Source organism: Glycine soja, chromosome 10, assembly GCF_004193775.1.
Source record: "Glycine soja cultivar W05 chromosome 10, ASM419377v2, whole genome shotgun sequence".
Classification (NCBI taxonomy): Eukaryota; Viridiplantae; Streptophyta; class Magnoliopsida; order Fabales; family Fabaceae; genus Glycine; species Glycine soja.
Genome location: NC_041011.1, coordinates 40,641,814 through 40,661,808, shown reverse-complemented (window position 1 = coordinate 40,661,808; position 19,995 = coordinate 40,641,814). Strand labels below are relative to the sequence as shown.

At 31.3% G+C, this 19,995-nt stretch overlaps 3 protein-coding genes across 3 annotated transcripts; 1 reads left to right on the top strand and 2 right to left on the bottom strand.

Annotated features, from left to right (window-relative positions):
- The first annotated feature begins 6,581 nt into the window (after nt 1–6,581).
- LOC114372533 (E3 ubiquitin-protein ligase ATL6) lies at nt 6,582–7,937 on the top strand. Its single transcript, XM_028330139.1, has one exon. It carries the CDS (start codon nt 6,623–6,625, stop codon nt 7,700–7,702), a length of 1,080 nt encoding a protein of 359 aa, XP_028185940.1. The 5' UTR covers nt 6,582–6,622; the 3' UTR covers nt 7,703–7,937.
- A 3,451-nt stretch (nt 7,938–11,388) lies between these two features.
- LOC114371756 lies at nt 11,389–12,158 on the bottom strand. The gene is made up of 2 exons (XM_028329100.1): nt 11,766–12,158; nt 11,389–11,694 (listed from the first exon to the last, which is right to left on the bottom strand). The coding sequence occupies exons 1-2, from the start codon at nt 12,156–12,158 to the stop codon at nt 11,389–11,391; spliced, it is 699 nt and encodes a 232-aa protein (XP_028184901.1).
- A 5,531-nt stretch (nt 12,159–17,689) lies between these two features.
- LOC114371755 lies at nt 17,690–19,991 on the bottom strand. Its single transcript, XM_028329099.1, has 6 exons — nt 19,988–19,991; nt 19,962–19,965; nt 19,810–19,921; nt 19,665–19,679; nt 18,089–18,237; nt 17,690–18,007 (listed from the first exon to the last, which is right to left on the bottom strand). Exons 1-6 carry the CDS (start codon nt 19,989–19,991, stop codon nt 17,959–17,961), a joined length of 333 nt encoding a protein of 110 aa, XP_028184900.1. The 3' UTR covers nt 17,690–17,958.
- Nucleotides 19,992–19,995: the final 4 nt, after the last annotated feature.

Below are 19,995 nucleotides of genomic sequence, written 5' to 3'. Positions count from 1 at the left end.
GGTATGCAAACTAAAGAAATCCATTTATTTTTTTAAACAAGTATCTCGTTTATGGTATTACAAAATTCATCAAGATTGTCTCTTATGGTGTTGAGGTAAATTTGATTGATGATTATGTGTGCTAAAAGTTTAGTGGGAGTAAATTTATTATTTTGGTATTGTATGTTGATGACATCCTACTATCATAATACAACTTATTGTTTCAAAGCAGTTATATTACAATTTATCATGTGTGCTTAAGTTTATTTTTTTTATTATCCTAAAATAGTTTTTTGTGAGAGTCCTAAGGTGATATATGAGTAATCTTGGTATGCAACACTAGAAAGTAGTAAAGTGCATTATGCATTAATTGAAGAGAACAAGAAACTACATGTTTTCATATCGAAAGTCTAGAAGTTTAGAGATCATTGGGTATTATGACTTCAATTTTTTTAAAATGTCTTAATAACAATCACTTCACATAAGGATCCACATTTAACCATGTTAATGGAGTTAATATTTTACTATGAGACATCATACTAGAATTTATGATTGCTAAATTATTATAACTGGTTTGCTTGTTATCGCCAACATTAAGTAGCCATCAAGTGTTTATTGGAACAATATCTTAGCGGTCTTATTAAGAATTCAACTAAGTAAAAGTTTGTTGACATAAAATATTTAGTTGTTAAATAAAGAATCCAAAAAATATAGTTTTGTATAGAACATATAAGGACTCATTTCATGCTAACTGATCCACTTACCAGAGGTATGACACTTAAGTTTTTCATGAGCACAATGCTCATATGGGTGTAATTCCTGATAGTACCTTAGTTGAGTGGGAGTCTTACTTATGTTCTATATCTTATGGTTTACAAATATTTTGTTGTTTAGATTTTCTGCAGAAATAAAGTTGAAGTTAATCATTTCATTATAAGCTTGTTTTGTTTGCAATATTTATGTTGTATTTGGATTGATCTCTATAAAGAATAAAGTTTGGACCAATTGGAAATAGGCATGACTAAGATCACATTGCATGTAATTTTCATGTTGTTTATCCATATTGACCTATGTCATTGAGTGTACTGATGTGGTAATCATTGGGGTCTAGTTACATTTGTTGTAGTGACAAAGACGCAATGATTTCATTATTGATGCATGAGATGAACTAGGTTATTAAGGTGGAAGTCTAAAGATAAATAGCATACAGAAGCGTGCTTAAGGATTTTTGATAAAATTGTTACAATATGTAGCCCAAGTGGGAGATTGTTGGAATTTTTTATTCCAATAATTAATGTGAGCTAATATTATAAGACAATTATATTAGCTATTTATCATTAGTGGGTTTTATTTTATGTGATCAAATTAAGTGAGCCTGTTAACAACCAAATCAAATGATATGGACTTAAATGAGCAGATGTCAATGTTGGCCCATTAAGGGATAATAAGAATTCTATTAGGTTAACACACCATAAGAAAACTATGATTCTCAATATACCGAGCCGTCACATATAGTTTCTCTTTTTTCCATCTAAAGAGTTACGAAAGTCCTATTAAGGAATAAAGAGGTTCCGGTTGAGGAGGAATTATGAAGCCACCGGTTACCTACAGATTCAGATTCCACTGCATTTGTTGATCAATCATTATGAATCCAGGTATTCCTAAAACTCTTCCTGATAATCTAATGTAATGTGTTCTTGGTGGTTATTTGGTCTGATTTTTCTTAGTTTATTTTTCTTTAAGCAAAAGATCTTGTAATGAAATTCTTGAAAGTTTGGGTTTTTGAGATTTTTATTTTAAAAAACTACTCTTTTATAATTTCTTTAAATTGTGTTTGATTATCTTTTTTTAAAAAAATAAACAAAAAAGGTTGAATCAAATGTTATATATCAACTCAGGCTTTTAGTCATATTCAATAACTTCTTTTCTAACTTACATGTGGCTAGCTACTTCATCTTCCCGTGTACTAATCCAAACTAAGAATTTAATTTCGGAATATTCAAATTCTAATGTCTAAGCCTTCATATACATGACATATATTTAACTATTAGTTGTTTTCAACAGAATACATTATATCTCCCTAGCTACTCAGAGATGGCTTGACCACTAAAAGGTATAAAGCTTCGCAAGTCCGTCTTTTTTAAAAAAAGAAATTACATTCAACGTATAAAAGTATATTTCTTTTTATTTCTAGTCGCCTAAAACATGAGTTGACCACCATGTTTTTTCTTCAATATTTAGCATTAATTGAGCAGTTTGATCAATCATAAAAAAAAAAAAAGTTGATTTGTATGATATTTCAAGCACTTGAGTGATACTATTCGCACACATAACTTTTATGCATTAAAAAACTAGAGAGGATAAGATTTAAAAGGAAGAGCTTAAGCCAATGGTGCCAATCCACGGTTCTCCATCCCAAGTTATATACGAGAGTTTTATTCTTTGCCCTATAGCGAAGTCTATCTTTTTACTAGCCACCAAAGTCTCCCATCTACGTTTCTAGAATTTGACCAATGTGCGTCTTTCCCTATCTCTCCTTTCAAAATCAAATTCATAACTCGACCAAGAAAATCGGCAGGGAAACCTAAAATATATAAGAGATAGGTCAAATGAAGAGAGAGAGAGAAAATAATTACACAAGTTCACACAATGAAATCATTTTCTTCTAGAAAGGAATCTAAATATGAAATACATTTCATATTGTTATCCACTATTGACTATTAAGATCGAAATGTATAACTCTTCTCTGTGCGTACGTGTATTGTGCAATGTAAGCAAGACGTACTCTAAATCAACCTTATATATATTAATACATACATACATATATATATATATATATATATATATATATATATATGCTGAATTGAATTCATTATTAACATTGATGGTAGTTCGATCTAGGGAAGAGCTAGTTTTGGTGCTCATCGTGTTAGAAATAGAAATGGAAAACGCTAAGGCTTAACCGGATTAGATGCATTGGTACTGCTTTCCAATTTGCATGGCTTAAAATTAGCGTGCATCATGCATGGAGCATGGGATTTGGTACAATAATTACTTTGCTGTCCTCATTAATTCTATATATGGAAGCTCTTAATCTTTGTGTGTGTTTCTTAATATGCTGCCATCCAGTTAGAAATAAAAGACTGGCTAACTAATTATTATATGGGTTGTCTGTTTGGCACACACGCATCCTCAAAGAAAGAAATAATTGTGCTGATTACTTTTTTTAGGCCGAATTAGGAGTGTCATGATTCGTGGTTTCTCTGGATCAACATGCCTTGGCCCCTCCTCAATGATTCGGCATGTTACTTCAATAATTTCTTTTCAAAATTATATTTATCCTTTTTTTTTATTTCAAAAATATTTGTTCCGCTGGGTATCCATAATACATTTTTCTTTGTCATCAAAATAAAATTTATTGAAATGGAGTATGTAGGGTAAACGGGTACCCACCGTTACACTTACTGACTTAATTATTACATCATCCAAAACAATCAATTAATATTCATTATTATAAAATTATTTAAATATCCCAATCCGAACAATCCCTCCTTAATAATAAAGATGTATAGAAACTTTAAACAATACACACAAGACCTATGTATACAATTATATACCAGACTACATAATTCGCAAATAATTTAAATAAAATTCATAATTTATATATATATATATATATATATATATATATATATATATATATATATATAAAAGATGAATATTTAAATAAGCACACGCAGATCATAATATGCAAATAATTTAAATAGATATTTTTACTATTTATCTGTTTATTAAAAAAAACAGAAACAAATATGTCAAGATAGTTGTGTTCGTGAATATTAATTATTATAAAATTATATAAATATCTTAATTAAATAATATCCAGTCATTTTATACTATCAACTTGACAGTCAAGACTAAAGAATGTATAGTTATTTAAATTACAAATTTTCACGTGGGTCAAGAGAATCCATTCCAGGGTGTTACGTGAATCATGCAAAATATTTTCCTATTCTTATAAATTAATATGAAAATACTTATTTATGCAAACGAATTGTTAAGTACTTTTTACTTATTATTAGATTTTTTTAAATAAACGTTTTTTTAAAGAAATACTAGAATAACTAAAAATTATGATTAAAGTATTCTTTAACTATCTTTTAGTTTTATTTAAAAAAAAGTTAAATTACTTTTTAAATTCTCTAATTATTTATAGATTTAATTTGATTTTTTAATTTTTAAAAATTTAATTTAGTTTTCTAATTTTTAAAAATGATTCAATTTGATTCTGCCATCAAAATTGAGTCAACAATATTTAAAAATTACAGTTTGTAATAGTTTAAAATAATTATTAATTGATTTTAAACTGTCAAAAAACCTATATTTTCTAATATCGCTAGGTTAATTTAGATGGAAGGAAAAAATGAGTTTTAAAAATTAGAGAATTAAATTAAACTCAAAAAAATTAAAAATCAAAATAATAATTTAGAAAAAAAACTAATTTAACCTAAAAATAATTAGTTGTACCTGCCATGTTACTTGTTGAGTACCCTATATAAAGCTAGCTGTGGACTTTATATATATATATATCCACGTATATCCATATATATTTTAAAAAAAAACTACTTTAACCATTTTTTATGTCCTTTTTCTCTCATAATACAAGTATATAAGATTTTTCACATTTCGAGAATAAAATTATTTAAAACATCTAAAATTATTCTCTCTGAAAAATAAATTTAAATAAAAGTGCAATCCAATGCATAAGTTCTATAGGCATATCTATGTTAATGAAAGGACATTTAACGTACATCAGCGAGTAGTGGATGCGCATGGATACAGGTAATATCGTATTCACCCTTGTCCTCTTACAAACATATAGAGAAAAAGACTCATTTGAATTATCTGTGGTTACTCATTTATATATCCATTTTCTATCTGTGTTGGATTTTACTAGTGATTATATCCATAAATATGAATTTTTTGTCATTTCTAATGGGAGCAGTTATACCGAAAAAAATTATCCAATAGGACTGTTAGCACTAATTACTACCCATTTTTTACTTTATCACATATCATCCTTGCGGTTTAAAGACATTTCTTATTTTCACCATCTATTTTTTTAAAAATTTAATGGTTTATGCAAGAGAATTTCCCTTGAAACAAGATAATGCATGTATTTGATCTTATGATTGATTTTGAACAAATTAAAAAGAATAAAATAAATAACATAATAAACACTATTATTTTTAATTTAATATCTTTATATGTATGGCATAAAAATATAATCCATATATAACTTTTAAGGAATAAAATCAATATATTTATAATTTGTTTGTTTATATCTTTTGTAATTGGAAAGTTAAAATATATATTGTATTATTAATTTAAAATTATGATTAATTCAAGCAAAAATGTGAATGAATACTCTTGTATACATCAAATTCATGACTTTTTATATTAAATTTTGTAAAAATTTATGTATTTGATGTTTACTAAGAATTTAATACATGAACATAAGTCTATCATATTTCATTTTTCTTTACCCTCTAATTCATAAGGAGAAATTGATTCTTATTAATCCAGACATCAATCGGAATATAAATAAAATTTCATTAAAAATTATTTTCGCTAAAGTTTGAACTGTGATAATAGTCAAACAATTTAATTTTAATTTTAATATATTAACCAATTATATCCGATTACTTAGTTTACATAAGCTTGTCATATAAAACCTGAATAAGAAATAATTAATTTCTGATAAACATAATGTTGAAAGAAAATGATAAATTATATTGTAATTTATATAAATACCTGTTTTAATAAAATTTAACGAAAATACATGTGGAATTTTTAGTAAAGACTATACGTATCATTACAGGAAAGTTAAACAAAATTGTATACACAACTTAAACTTAAATAATTAAAATAAAATAATTCCATACTATTTGTCCTACATGACTTCTTTCTTTTTTCTTATTTATAAAATTCAAGTTTAAAAGGTTACTTTTTTTTATAAGACTCAATTTATAATATTATTAATATTAATTATTTTTAGATAAAATATTTTTTTCTTAAAAGAAAAAAATATATATTGACAAACCATTAGAAGTATCTAATGATAATAATAATTTTGAAAAAAAATATAATTTTAAGATAAATTTATTATTATTAATTAAAATAATCATTAACTTTAATCTTAGTGAATAAAATAACTGAATATTAGATATAAAAATAAAGAAAGGAAAATGCATGTGAATTTAAAAAAAATACAATATATGTTTTGATTTAATAGTTAGGCAAATGATGTAATAGATTAAGTAAGAATTATCTAAAAAGAAAAGAGACGTGTGAGAAAGATGGAATTAAATAATTGACCAAATAGAAACATAAAAGTGAAATTAAAAAATTAAGACAAGAGTAAGAGAATTGGGATTTAGTTTGGAAGTTTGTGTGGCATCTGATAATTTAATAGACTTGCATTGATCCCGGTGGTACACCGTCTCTGACCAGCAAGTGACGTAAGTGTAAGACTTAAGTGCGGACCCCACTCTTTATGAAGCTTCCCTTCCTTTTCTCCCCCACATTTATAAGAAACCTCGCCTCCTTCACTAATATTATTGATTTCATTTCTATCCCCAAAATGAATAACCCAAATGGAGGAATCTGTTTCCTTCTCTTTCTCTTCCTCTTTCCTTTTGCGGCGGCGCAACCTGCCACCAACCAAAACCAATCCTATTACAACAAGTTCAGCCCTTCCATGGCCATCATAATCGTCATCCTCATCGCCGCCCTCTTTCTAATGGGCTTCTTCTCCATCTACATCCGCCACTGCTCCGACTCCCCCTCCGCCAGCATCCGCAACCTCGCCGCCGCCACTGGACGCTCACGGCGCGGCACCCGCGGCCTCGAGCAGGCGGTGATCGACACCTTCCCGACGCTGGAGTACTCGGCGGTGAAGATCCACAAGCTGGGAAAGGGAACTCTGGAGTGCGCTGTGTGCTTGAACGAGTTCGAGGACACCGAAACGCTGCGTTTAATCCCCAAGTGTGACCACGTGTTCCACCCCGAGTGCATCGACGAGTGGCTAGCTTCCCACACCACTTGCCCCGTTTGCCGCGCCAACCTCGTCCCTCAGCCCGGCGAGTCCGTCCACGGAATCCCAATCCTCAACGCTCCTGAGGACATCGAGGCCCAACACGAAGCCCAAAACGACCTCGTCGAGCCCGAACAGCAACAGCAAGACCCCAAGCCTCCCGTTCCCACTGAACCTCAAGTGCTGTCATTAAACCAGACGCTGAACCGGAACCGCACCAGAGGCTCCCGGTCGGGCCGGCCGCGGCGATTCCCGCGGTCTCACTCGACCGGTCATTCTTTAGTCCTGCCGGGCGAAGACACTGAACGGTTCACTTTGCGGCTTCCCGAGGAAGTTAGAAAGCAGATATTGCAGAACCCGCAACTGCATCGCGCGAGAAGCCTCGTTATCTTACCGAGAGAAGGTAGTTCGCGGCGGGGGTATCGAACCGGTGAAGGAAGTAGCAGAGGGAGATCGTCGAGGCGGTTGGACCGGGGGTTTAAGTCGGACCGGTGGGTTTTCACCATGGCGCCGCCTTTTTTGGTGAGAGCGTCGTCGATTAGGTCGCCCAGGGTGGCCAATAACGGTGGCGAAGGAACTTCCGCTGCTGCGTCTTTGCCTCCGCCGCCTGCTGTGGAGTCTGTTTGAGTTTTGATTCCCCCTTCTGCAAGATTTCAATATTTTATTGTATTTACCAATTATTTTTTGCTGCCACGATTTTTTTACGCTAGAATTTGTAAGATGTGTATAATATTTGGCACACTTGTTTTGCGTTTGAAGATAAATAACTGAAATCCTGAATCACGATAGATTCTTAAATCAAAATCTTGGTCATCAGTTCAGATATGAATAAAACGGAAATGGAGATATATATATATATATATATACACACAGAAGTGATTCTGATTCCTGTTGGAAAGGGTGGGGAAGGGATGTTTTCTTGTTTTTTTGGTGGCTCAGGGAGATCTACAGACTGCAGAGAAAATGGCATGCACGATACGTGTTCACTTGTTCGGACTATTGATGGACTTCTAATTTTTTTTTAAGAGTAACTTTTGTGGTTGAATTATAATTTGTTGATAAATATGTCTAATAATTTAGTCTCTGAAAGAATATGATATCCAACCGTAAACTTTAATCAATTACTGTTACGTGGCATAGAGACATAATTTTATATTTAATCGTCAATATATTTATTATATAATATTCTTTTTACTTTTAGTCTTCTCATCCTCTAAGAATGTGAATGTTAAATAATCACTTTTATCTCGGATTGTGTAATTCAATAATAAATATATTCTTAAAAGATGAAAATATAAAATTTAGTCATTGAAAATGTAAAAAATATGACAAATATATTTGATCGTTAACTTTCGTTCATCGCCATTAATGAAATAACCAAGATTTGAAGAAGTAAAATATGAGATATATTTATCTTTTAGGGTAATTTGGAAATATTTGTAATGATTGATATACTGTTACAATATTTATTTTGAGTAATTTTTATTGTGATAGACAAATTACGATTAATCAATATTATCGTTATTATTATGTTTATTTTAAATTATGTTTGTCAATATATTTTTTCAAGTAATTGTTGTAATGTTATCCTAAAATAATATTTTATTCTTCAATGAAACGAAATTTTGGGTCTAACAAATTAGTCTAATAGAAACATATTAATATTTAGATCCAATAAAAAATTTCTCATATTTTCGTCTAATGATAATTTATTAATATTTTTGGTCCAATAGAATATATTAACATTTAAGTTAAAAAAAATTATTGATATTTTTCTCCAATAAAAATAAAGATAAAGAAGATAAAAAGAGATAATTGAGAAATTACAAAAGATGAAAAATAAAGCAATTTTTTTTATTAAAATAGTGAAATTAGAAATTTTTATTTTAAATTCTAAATATTCAGATAATTTGACTACGTCAATTAGAGTTTCGTGGCTTACGGTGTTATAGTCGGGGGAGTGCATGGGCGTCGAAATTATTAGGATGGTTTTTTTGACTTGGCCTCCCAATAGACTTGAATTTAGCCAGAAACTCATTCCTATACGTTTGCAATTAAATATCCCATTATTATTCAATGTTTTTTTTATTGGATAATCCTTTTTTGATTTGACACTATTGGCATTTGATATCTAAAAGTGACTTTAGACCCTTGAATAATTTAGATAATAAAAAAGACATGAACTCAGTCATGGAATATAAAAGTCCCTCAAAACATAAGTATCTAAATTTTTTTTCCTCAAACAAGTTATTATATGATTCATAAATTTTGAATTTAAAACGTACTCAAAAGAAATTGAAATTCATGTCGATTGTATCAATAATAATATTTTTATTGAATAATTCAATCGTTGTTGTTAGAGAAGCAAGACAAACCTAACAAGTTATAACATAAACTATGAACTAATGATGATGGATAGGGAGAAAGGAAAAGAGAATAATAGTTTGTATTAATTTTTCAAATACAAAGTATCAAAAAACACTTAATAATGCACAAGCTTGTTGGTTATAACAAACTTTAACCAACTAACTACCTAACTAATAAAATTAACTACCATATGAATTAACTAATTTCAACACTTCCTCTTAATTCATATTGGTACAAGACATTACTCCTAGCCTATCTCTCATTTCCTTAAATTTGATACACTTCAAAGGCTTTGTCAACATGTTTGCTAGTTGATCTTAAGATCTACAAAACTCAAGCTCAAACTTTTCCTTATTCACATGATCTCTCAAAAAGTGAAACTTGGTCTCAATATGTTTACTTCTCCCATGTGTCACTGGGTGTTTTGCCAAGTCAATAGTTAACCTATTATTAATTAACAATCTCATTGTCTTCATTTTGGTTGTATAGACCCACTTTACATTAGCTGGTCTCTTTCTTTTTGGCAAATTAACTAATTCCCAAGTGTCATTCTTCTCTATTGACTTCAATTCTTCTTCCATAGCATCTCTCGAATGAGCACTTTGAGAAGCATTTCCTTGACTTACCGGTTATGATTTAGCAAACAAGACAAAATGGACTAATTCTCCCTCTACATTGATTGTTGTATTTTCATAATCTTTGAGTGTTTGTGGTGCTTGCCTTTCCTTTTGTGATCTTATGATTTGAATGTCAATTAATTCAATAGTTTATACTCCATTATCTGCATTATCAAAATGCATAATCACATTCCTTTCAGTATTATCAGTTGTTGTGGTAGTCCAATCCCAACTCTATGATTCATCAATCAACACATCTATACTAATTAGAAATTTCTTCATCTTGGGATTGTACAACTTCTAGGCACCTATTGGATGATAACCAATGAGAACCATTGATTCTGCCTAGTTATCAAGTTTTTGTCTTAGTTTCTCATGCACATGCTTGAAACATAGTGAGCCAAAGATTCTAAAATGACTCATACGTGGCTTGTGCCCAGACCATGCTTCTTCAGGAGTACATCCTTGCAACTTCTTTGTAGGAATTCTGTTCAGAATATACACCACAGTGGAGGCTGCTTCTCCCCAAAAATAATGTGGCATTTAATTTCCCTTCATTATACTTCTGGCCATGTTCATAATGCTCTTGTTCCATCTCTCAGCAACACCATTGTGTGTGGTGTGTAGGGTGCAGTAATCTCATGCAATACTCCTTCTTTGTCACAAAACACTTGAAACTCATTTGAATTATACTCGCCACCTCCATCAATTCTCAGTACCTTAATCACATTGCCATTTTGATTTTCACATAGCAGTTTGAATTTTTTAAAGATGGAGAACACTTCACTTTTCTGCTTAATAAGGTAAATCCAATTTTTTCTAGTAAACTCATCAATAAAGGAGACAAAAATGACTATTGCCTCCTAAGGATTTCACCTCAAATGGCTCACACACATAAGAATATACCACTTATAGTTTCTCCTTTGATCTATTAGGTGCTTCGGACTTAAAACAGTTTCTAGGTTGCTTTGATTCATAACACTCAACACGTAATTGTTTGGGCAATTCAATTTCAGGTAAGCCATGCACCATCCTTTTATTCTTCAGTTCATTTAAACTTCTGAAATTTAAATGACCATATCTATGATGTCACTTCCAATTCTCATCACTTATCAACGTAGCTAAGCATTTTTAATCACCAATCTAAAGTTCAATCTTAAAAGTTCTATTTCTAGAAAAAAGAGACTTTAAGATCAACTTACCAGATTGATCAAATAGCTTCATGTGATTGTCCTCCATTTGTATTGAAATGCCTTTTTCAAGTAGCTGCCCCAAGTTCAGTAGATTGTTCCTCATATTAGGAACATAGAGAACATCACTGATGATAGCCTACTGGCCATCTTTCCTTTGTATGATCACTTTGCCAATGCCTTTTGCATTCATAGAGTTGTTATCTGCAAATTTAATTATGCTCTTCACCTTATTATCAATGGAAACATACCACTCCTTGTGTCCGGTCATATGATTGGAACAACCCGTGTCCAAATACCACAAGTTCACATTCTTATTTTTAATATTGGTTGTTGCCATCAACAACACATTATTAGAGTTAGAATCTTCATCTTGTGCCAATTGAGTTTCATCAACGTTCCTTGGCACCTTTTTGTCTTTGCACTCTCTTGCAAAATGGCCAAACTTTTAGCAATTGTAGCATTTGAGTGATTTTATATCAAGTTTCCATCTACCCTCTTTGTTGTGTGTACTACATTTTTATTGTTGTCTTTAGAATTTTGTTGTTGTTTAGGTGCAGAATTCAATCCTTCACTTTGATTCTTCCCTTTCTTCCAATTTCCCTTGCCTTTCTTGTTTTTGTCTTTATCACTAGAATTCCCTTTGTAAGTTTGAGCCTGCAAAGCTTGGTTTGAGGATCTCAATGAATTTCTTTCATTGAGTCTTATTTCTTGTGCTTCAAGAATCCCTTGTAGCTCTTCTACTTTCATTCCCTCAAGGTCTGTTCCTTGTTCAATTGCAACAACAATGTGATCAAACCTTGGGGTTAAGGTTCTCAAAATCTTGTCCACTATCATTGCATCTTCTATCCTATCACCATAGTTCTTCATCTGGTTTGTGAGGGTTAGCATTCGAGTGAAGTACTCCATTATACTGTCTTGATCATTCATTAGTAGAAGCTCATACTACCTCCTTAAGGTCTACAATTTCACCTTCTTGAACTTGTTAGCAACCTCATAGGATTTCACAAGAATATCCCATACCTTCTTTGCGTTATTCGCATCTAATATCTTCTCCAAGATATTTGCATCAACACTTTGACGAATGATAAACAAAGCCTTGCCATCTTTCTTATTGTTTTCTTGGTATGCTACCTTTTGCACTTCTGTTGGAGCTGCACCAAGTTCTTGAACACCAGATTTGATGATATCAGAAACATCTCGGAAGCAAGAGATTGCTTTCATTTGAGCGCACCATCAATCATAATTCTTCCCATTAAGAATAGGAAGAGAAGCTGACAAATTCCATGATACAGATACCATTTTTGAATTAGTCATAAGCTCCCACCAAGATCAGTAACGAAGCTTTGAATACCAGTTGTTAGAGCAACAAGACAAACCTCACACATATACTCACATAATATAATAGAAACTATGAACTAATGATGGTGAGGGTGATAATCGAGAAAGAGGAAGGAAGTTATAATAATAGTTTGTATTAATTTTTCAAACAAAGATATCAAAAACTTACACTTAACAATGCACATGCCTCTTATTTATAAGACTTGTTGGTTATAACAAACTTTAACCAACTAATTACCTTACTAGCAAAATTAATTACCATATAAATTATCTAATTTCAACAGTTTCTAGCTTTTGGTGGAAAGGTTTTTTGTGTGTGAAATATTTGGTGGAAAAGTGATAAAAAGAAAAGAAAAACGGTACGTAGTATATCGACCACGCCATAGAGAATGGAATTCATTCGCAATAAATTTTATTAAAAAGGTAGTATCAATGATAAATGACGGGTTGACTTGAGGTATTTATTTCTGAATGCATGCTTTCATAGTTAAATGAGATCGTTTTTTATTATTTTTATTTTAAAAAATATACTTATTTGAGATGAATGCATATAAAGAGAGACAAAAAAAATTAAATGTCTTCACACAAAAAAAAGACAAAAAAAAAGTAAGTGAAAGGTAAAAATAATTGTATAATACTACTATATATGTTAAATACGGTGGTTATTGTTTGATATTTTAATAATGATTTTTTTAGTTTGTTTTCTTTGAAAATACATTTTTTTTGTCAGATTAATTTTAAAATGGTCCGCAGATATCCCAATGTTTTTTTTTTTCTTGTGGTTGTATTGTAAAAACCACATTATTTTTTTCTCTCTTATCTATTTTATCTTTTCAGGTGGGACGAAACATTTCACTTTCACCCGAACTGAATTACTCCTAGCCTTTGAATCCACAATTATTGGAATATTAGCATGCTTATAAATTAGGATGTTGATGCTATGAACAAAAAAAAAAAAACTCTACTTGTATTAAATTGTTTTACAAGGTGAGAAAAGAATATATTTTGTTGTTAACCCTTCCTCTTCTTTCTTTCACACCGAGAACGTTGCATGCAGATTGGACAATATGAAGTTTAATCCTAATAAAAAAATAAAGTTTCATAAAGCGAAATTTTTGGCTCCTACAAAGACTGAATCTTTTTTATATATTTTTTCCACCTACACTCTTACTCGAGTAAAAAGAGAGCGTGTCTATGTTGGTTCTACTTCTATGAATTTTCTGGGTCCCCATATCATATATGTATATATATGCTGGCATTTAGAAGAGATGGAAGAGAATGAGGTGCTTTCAGCGATAACGCGATTTCGTGCCTAGGAGACAAGAACCGAAGCCTCGTTGGTGTTTCTATTACCAAAAGCATTCTTATAAAATTCGCCACGTACAAGTGCAATATTCAGTATTCTCTTGTTCTGCAACCACAACCACCACTCTCTTGTGTACCCTTTTGCTAAATCGAACTATATATATGCTATCTCACTTTCTTGCCTAATGGTTGCTCCATTTCTTGTTTACTATTTTTCATGTGCAACTATATATGCATAATTAGTTTTTTAAGTAACTTACAATCATTTAACAAAAAATGAGTATTTTTAAGGTATAAGAACTCTTTTAAAAGGATATGAATCTAATTACAATTTTAAAATTGTAAGTACTTATTTAAAAATTTTGACCAAATTATAGAAACTTAAAAAATAATTTGTCTAACTTTTTTTAATTACTTAATAATTTGTCAAAAGCCCCTAGAATTTCATAGCAGATGTTATTAACGGTCATATGCAGCAAGCAGGTCAACACCTCATTATAAAATCCATAGCCCTCTAATTTGAACTGAATTTAAAATTCTGAACACTTTTAATTTCTAAACTCTGTTCAAAGCATAGTATTATTATTCGTCGTGGGTGATTACGACTTCCTTCAGTGCATATTATGTATTCTTTTTCTATGAAACTGTTTTCGTTCTGTTCGAAGTTTCGGAGGTATTTCGGCCCCACTTAGTTACCTACCCCAAGTGGCTGTGTCTGTTGCAAAGAAACGTTCAACAAATGTGGTTGTTAACTACTAACTAGCTGCCAAGTAGGATACTGCATGGCGAAACGAATTTCAAAGCCTCTCAATAATTCATGCTTGGTAGATAATGGAAGGGGACCAATTCTAGCAATTAAAGTACTAGTAATTAATTGGACGGAGGGGGCACGTTGCATCAGTGAGTTTGGTGAACGCTTATGGTGGTTCTTCCTCTTAATTAATGGACTTTAGTAGTAGTACTTGCAATTACACCAGTGAGTATCTTTAGTTATTAATTGATTAGTCACTTTGTTACTAGCAACATTTATAAAGTATAATTGTTAAGATGAATTGTTTGTTATAATTTTGTGGATCTTATAATATTTTTAAAAAAATTATTCATGATATAAATTTATTAAACAACAATTATCTACTATAAGTGATGTTATGTCATTTGTTCCAATAATGAATAAAAATATTAAACCATTTTTATTGGAGAGGTATAATGCTTAAAATTTCTTGTGTTAACTCAATCAATTTATCTATCGAAATGAAGCGAGTCATCATGGAGTCCTTTTTAATTTAATTATTGAATTCAAAGTTTTCAACTACTTTTTCACCAGTATTATTTAATAGTAACATACTTACACTATTACAGACCTCACAGAATCCCTATTTCAACACTTGCTAGCAGCCACTCACCTATTCCTTGGTGGTTGCCTTTAATGTAGTGTCTTTCAATAGCCACCAACCCATGCCACTAATAATAGGGATAACGTGAACATCTCGACGAAACTTTAATTTAATCTGTTATATGTTGTAGCAAACATTTGCACTGCCTTGCATTAGTGCAGCATCAGACTTAGTATAATAAGAAAGTTTTTGTTTTGTTTTCTTCATGGGATGAGATGTGGCATTTGTAGTTTTGTTCTTGTATAGATAGATCGCTGAAGCTGGGATGGGAAAGAAAAGGCTGGTGAAGCACCAGTTAATCACATGTTATTTTTTAGTATAAAAAGTATTATATATAATAAAATGTAAAATAAGTTATTACTAATAAGAAAAGCTATTGAATTTTTATAACATATAAATAATACGTGATAAATGAAAATATAAAAGGATACTCTTAATTTTTCATAAGATATTAAATTTGTGCTAGGAAGAAAATGAAATACTTTTGTCCTTTATGTTGGAGCCTGAAGGAGGAAGCATAGAAAATTAATGGTTCTTATCTCATAGCTAGGGTGGTTTCTTCTTCTCAAGATGCTCTATTCGTTGAAATATTATAAAACCAGTCCCTATCCGATAGATAGACTTCAGCTAGGGTGGGAATAACAAGCACGGGTGTAGTGTTTTGCAAGCTACCTTTCTTTTCCCCTTTTCTTAGAAAAAGCAACCTACATCCACAATGACTGAAGGAGAGTCACAGGAGCGTTAGGGATTAGATTCATAAAGAAATCCCACTAGCTTTTCCCCTAAATGATTTTTATTTAATACAAGATAAATCATACAATCACGATGACAAATTATCTTATCCACATAAAATTCTTTCATAAGTATTCATTGTCTTTTATGGGCCCATGAAAATCTTGTTTTTAGAAGGCCCAGTAAGGCTTTAACAAGCCGAATGGTTATGCAAATCAGAGTAGCCATTCAAATTTAGCAATGAACAATAGCTATACACATGAAGCAAGAAACCTAATGATTAAGAAAGAATTTTGCAACCAGAATATGAACTCAGAATGACCTTAACTATGCAATAAATGAATTGAGGAAAATAAATATATAGGTAAATAGCTATTTTGGTTTTTAAAAGTATGTAACACTGATAAATTCGTTCCTAAAAGATGAAAAAATAAAATTTAATTCCTGAAAGTGTAAAAAGTGAGACAAATCCGTCCCACCATTAACATTAGAGAACTCACCTATGTGACACGTAGGGGGGGACACAAATCTAATGAACTTAATGCTCACATGGACATAAGGTGTAAAGTTTCTTACAAATATCTTTCTAATTTAACAATCTATTAACAATTTTGTCCTTCAATTATACAACTTACTGATAAATATATTCATAAAATATATAAACCTAATTAGTTGACATTAGTAACAAGATACATGCACCAACAACACATTAGACTTAGAACCTTTTGATTTTGTTATTGCAAATATTTATTATAATATATTATAATTATAATTATATTTGTAATGTCAACTTATCACACAAAAATCAAGACTCAAAAGGAGGCAAGGCAAGACAAGGGTAGGTTCTCAAATGAAAAATCAGTTTGTCATATCTTAAATGGATAATCCACAAGTAGAAGAAAATAAACATAGAGATCTAGCAACCAGAATTACAATATTTTTATAGCTTCCTTTCTTAGTTAGTGATAACCTATATATTTATAATAAATATTAAATAAAAAAGTGAGATCAATTTGTCCTTGAAAGTATAATCTATCACTTTTTTCTTTTGATGTCTATAATTATATAGGTGGTCACTAATCGAACAGGAAAACTATAAAACATCGTAATTCTTGTTGTTAGACCTCTCTTACTTGTTTTCTTCTACTTGTGAATGATCCATATAAGATTTGACAAACTAATTTTTTTAGTTAAGAACACACCCTTGCCTTACCTCCTCTTGATTCTTGATTCATCTATGATAAATTTACATTATAAATATAATTATAATTATAATACATTATAATAAATATTTGCAATAACAAAATCAGAAATTTCTAAGTTTAATGTGTTCTTGATGCATGTATCTTGTGACTGATATTAACTAATTAAGTTTATATATTTCATAGATATATTTGTTAGTAGATTATATAATTGAAGACAAAAATGTCAATAAATTGTTAAATTTAAAGGCATTTGTCAACATATAGGTATAGGGACCAGGATAGTAATAGATTTAGAGAGAATTCTTTTATTTTGAAATTTAAATGATTCTTTCTTATAGGTATGTTGATGATGTACTTATGATGTTTTGAGATACTTTGATGGTTAGTATTTATAATCAACATTGTTATTAGTGGATATTTTGGACAATATGTTAAGGGTTTGTGCTGTGACCTGAGACCTTGATATTAAATGGATGGAATGAGATATATATATAGATTTGCCTAGATATATCATGTGTTCTTTTACAGGTTATTTAATATAGGGTAGGCTAGCCAGACTAACGAAATCATAGTCTGTGCGCTGGTCATGATCCAAGGGTTAATCGTAACACCTTCACTTGAGCATTGAAGTGCCTTTTGTAGATATCTCCCTTCGCTCTGCCGAATACTCACACACCCGAGACTTTGGCAAGGAACTATGAACAGAAGACCCTTTGGTAGAAGGACAGGTATCTAGTCCATTTGTGATAGGAACACTAATGAAAACAAAACAAGCCAAAATCTGGGGAAAACAAAAACATAGTCAGCAGGAAACGAAGTTTGTGCAGAAGATCAAGGCACAAAATGCAGATAATTTTAAGACCTTTTCAGTCTCTTTGAACTTCCTTCTCTTTTATCTGCCTTTGAAGGCTTCTTCTTGTCTTTCCTTTCTCTCTTCTTTATAGCAGTCATATGGGCCTTTAATATAGTTGCATAAGAAGCTTGAAAGCGCTGGTGATCCTTGGGTCCAACCTTTCCAATGAAAACGCAGTAATATAAAACATTAGAAGTGGTAATAACTTTATGCGTACATGAAAATAAGTGGGAAGCAAAGATAGTAAAAAAATTCTCCGGGAACTCAGATGATATCCACACTTGAAAATTTTTCGACAAAAGTTACAGTAATAAAAATTCATCATTTAGACATAACTCCCATCTTAAATTATTAATCCACATCCGATTATATAATATGATAATTTAGAAGGCATTGACACAGCTAAGTGCAATATGAACTAGAGTCGGCAGGTTATCCTTTTATAACTATCACTTCGTGCCTTGATCTATAATGAAATACTATAAATTAGTATTCCTGATAGTGTATGAAAAATAATACTTAGTCACTCACTGCTGTTTTACAGATCAACTTGTCCTTAATTGATAGATCTGAAAACTTGCATTAATGACCCCACTAATTACATGCCAAATAAGTGATCACTAGAATGTAGCACAAACAACTTAAAGATTTAACACTAAGAAATCTGGCAGAAATTAGGGTAACACATTTCACAACCTGAGCAAACTGCAAAGTTTTCCATGCATCAATTAAACAAGTTTCACAACTGACAAAATCCCCACTGGGTATAATAACATCTCTAACTGTATTGTCCAATCCAATAATAAAAGAGATCAGGTAAACTTCATTAGAATTTAGAACTGATACAAGAAAGATAGATAGGAGGTGCTTGACATATCTAAAACAATATTTAAGTTAATACCAGTTTCATAAAACAATATACATTATAATTGGTTTTAGTGAAATCATGTTGTCTACAAAAGAATAGAGGACAGAAATAAGGAACTTGTATTTCTATACATTGATACATTTTAAAGCCAAATTTTGGATGTGAAACATTTGAGCTCATTTTCACATTAAACGCAATAGAATAAGAACTGGGTTTTCAAATATCTGTAACTAGAAAACATACAAGATTTTAAAAACACCACAATTTTACCTAGCTATCCTGTTTTTAAAGTTTGGAAAACAGCCCCACAGATTTATAATATCAGACAAGGTAACTTATAAAAGAAAACTTAAGTGCAACATCTTAGGTCCCTTTAATGTCATGCTTCGACCAAAATTGGAGTTTCATCTAGATAATCAATGTTGATCTTTATCATCAACCTTTGATTGAACAGGTTACCAAGATGTAACTCCAATTTTGATTGGAGAATAGCACAAAGAACACCTAAAGAATATGAGGAGGAAAAAATTCAAATGACTAAACCCAAGTATCGTGTCTTTAATTCTCTCCTTTTCACTAATCTAATCAAATGCTCTTAACCATTACAAACAGAATAGAAAAATTGCATGTCAGAAACAGACTAGGAACTTAATTCCTAACTTATCAGAAGATAATAATGCAGAAAAGTAGGGAAAGAGAATTAAGAGAAGAGATTACAATGGGTTTTGGGTGCTGAAAACGCAGTCGTCGACGTTGAAGTGGAAAAGAAAAAGGCATTAGAAATTAACAATGACAAGAACCAAACATTAATCTACCGGAATGGGTAATCCGGACAACAACCAAACGTTAAGCTAAACCTTACCTGAAACGGCGCCGGTGATCGGTGGGGAAGAGTTGTGGTGGTCCTGGCTACGCAAAGACGCACAAAGAAACGGGAAAGGGAAAGGTCCTGATGAGTATAAGTGAGTAAAGGGCTTTTTAGTCAAATGGTGTGGTGGGTGCAGGAAGCAACACTCATCTTCGTTTTTAGAAGCCCAAGCCCATTTGA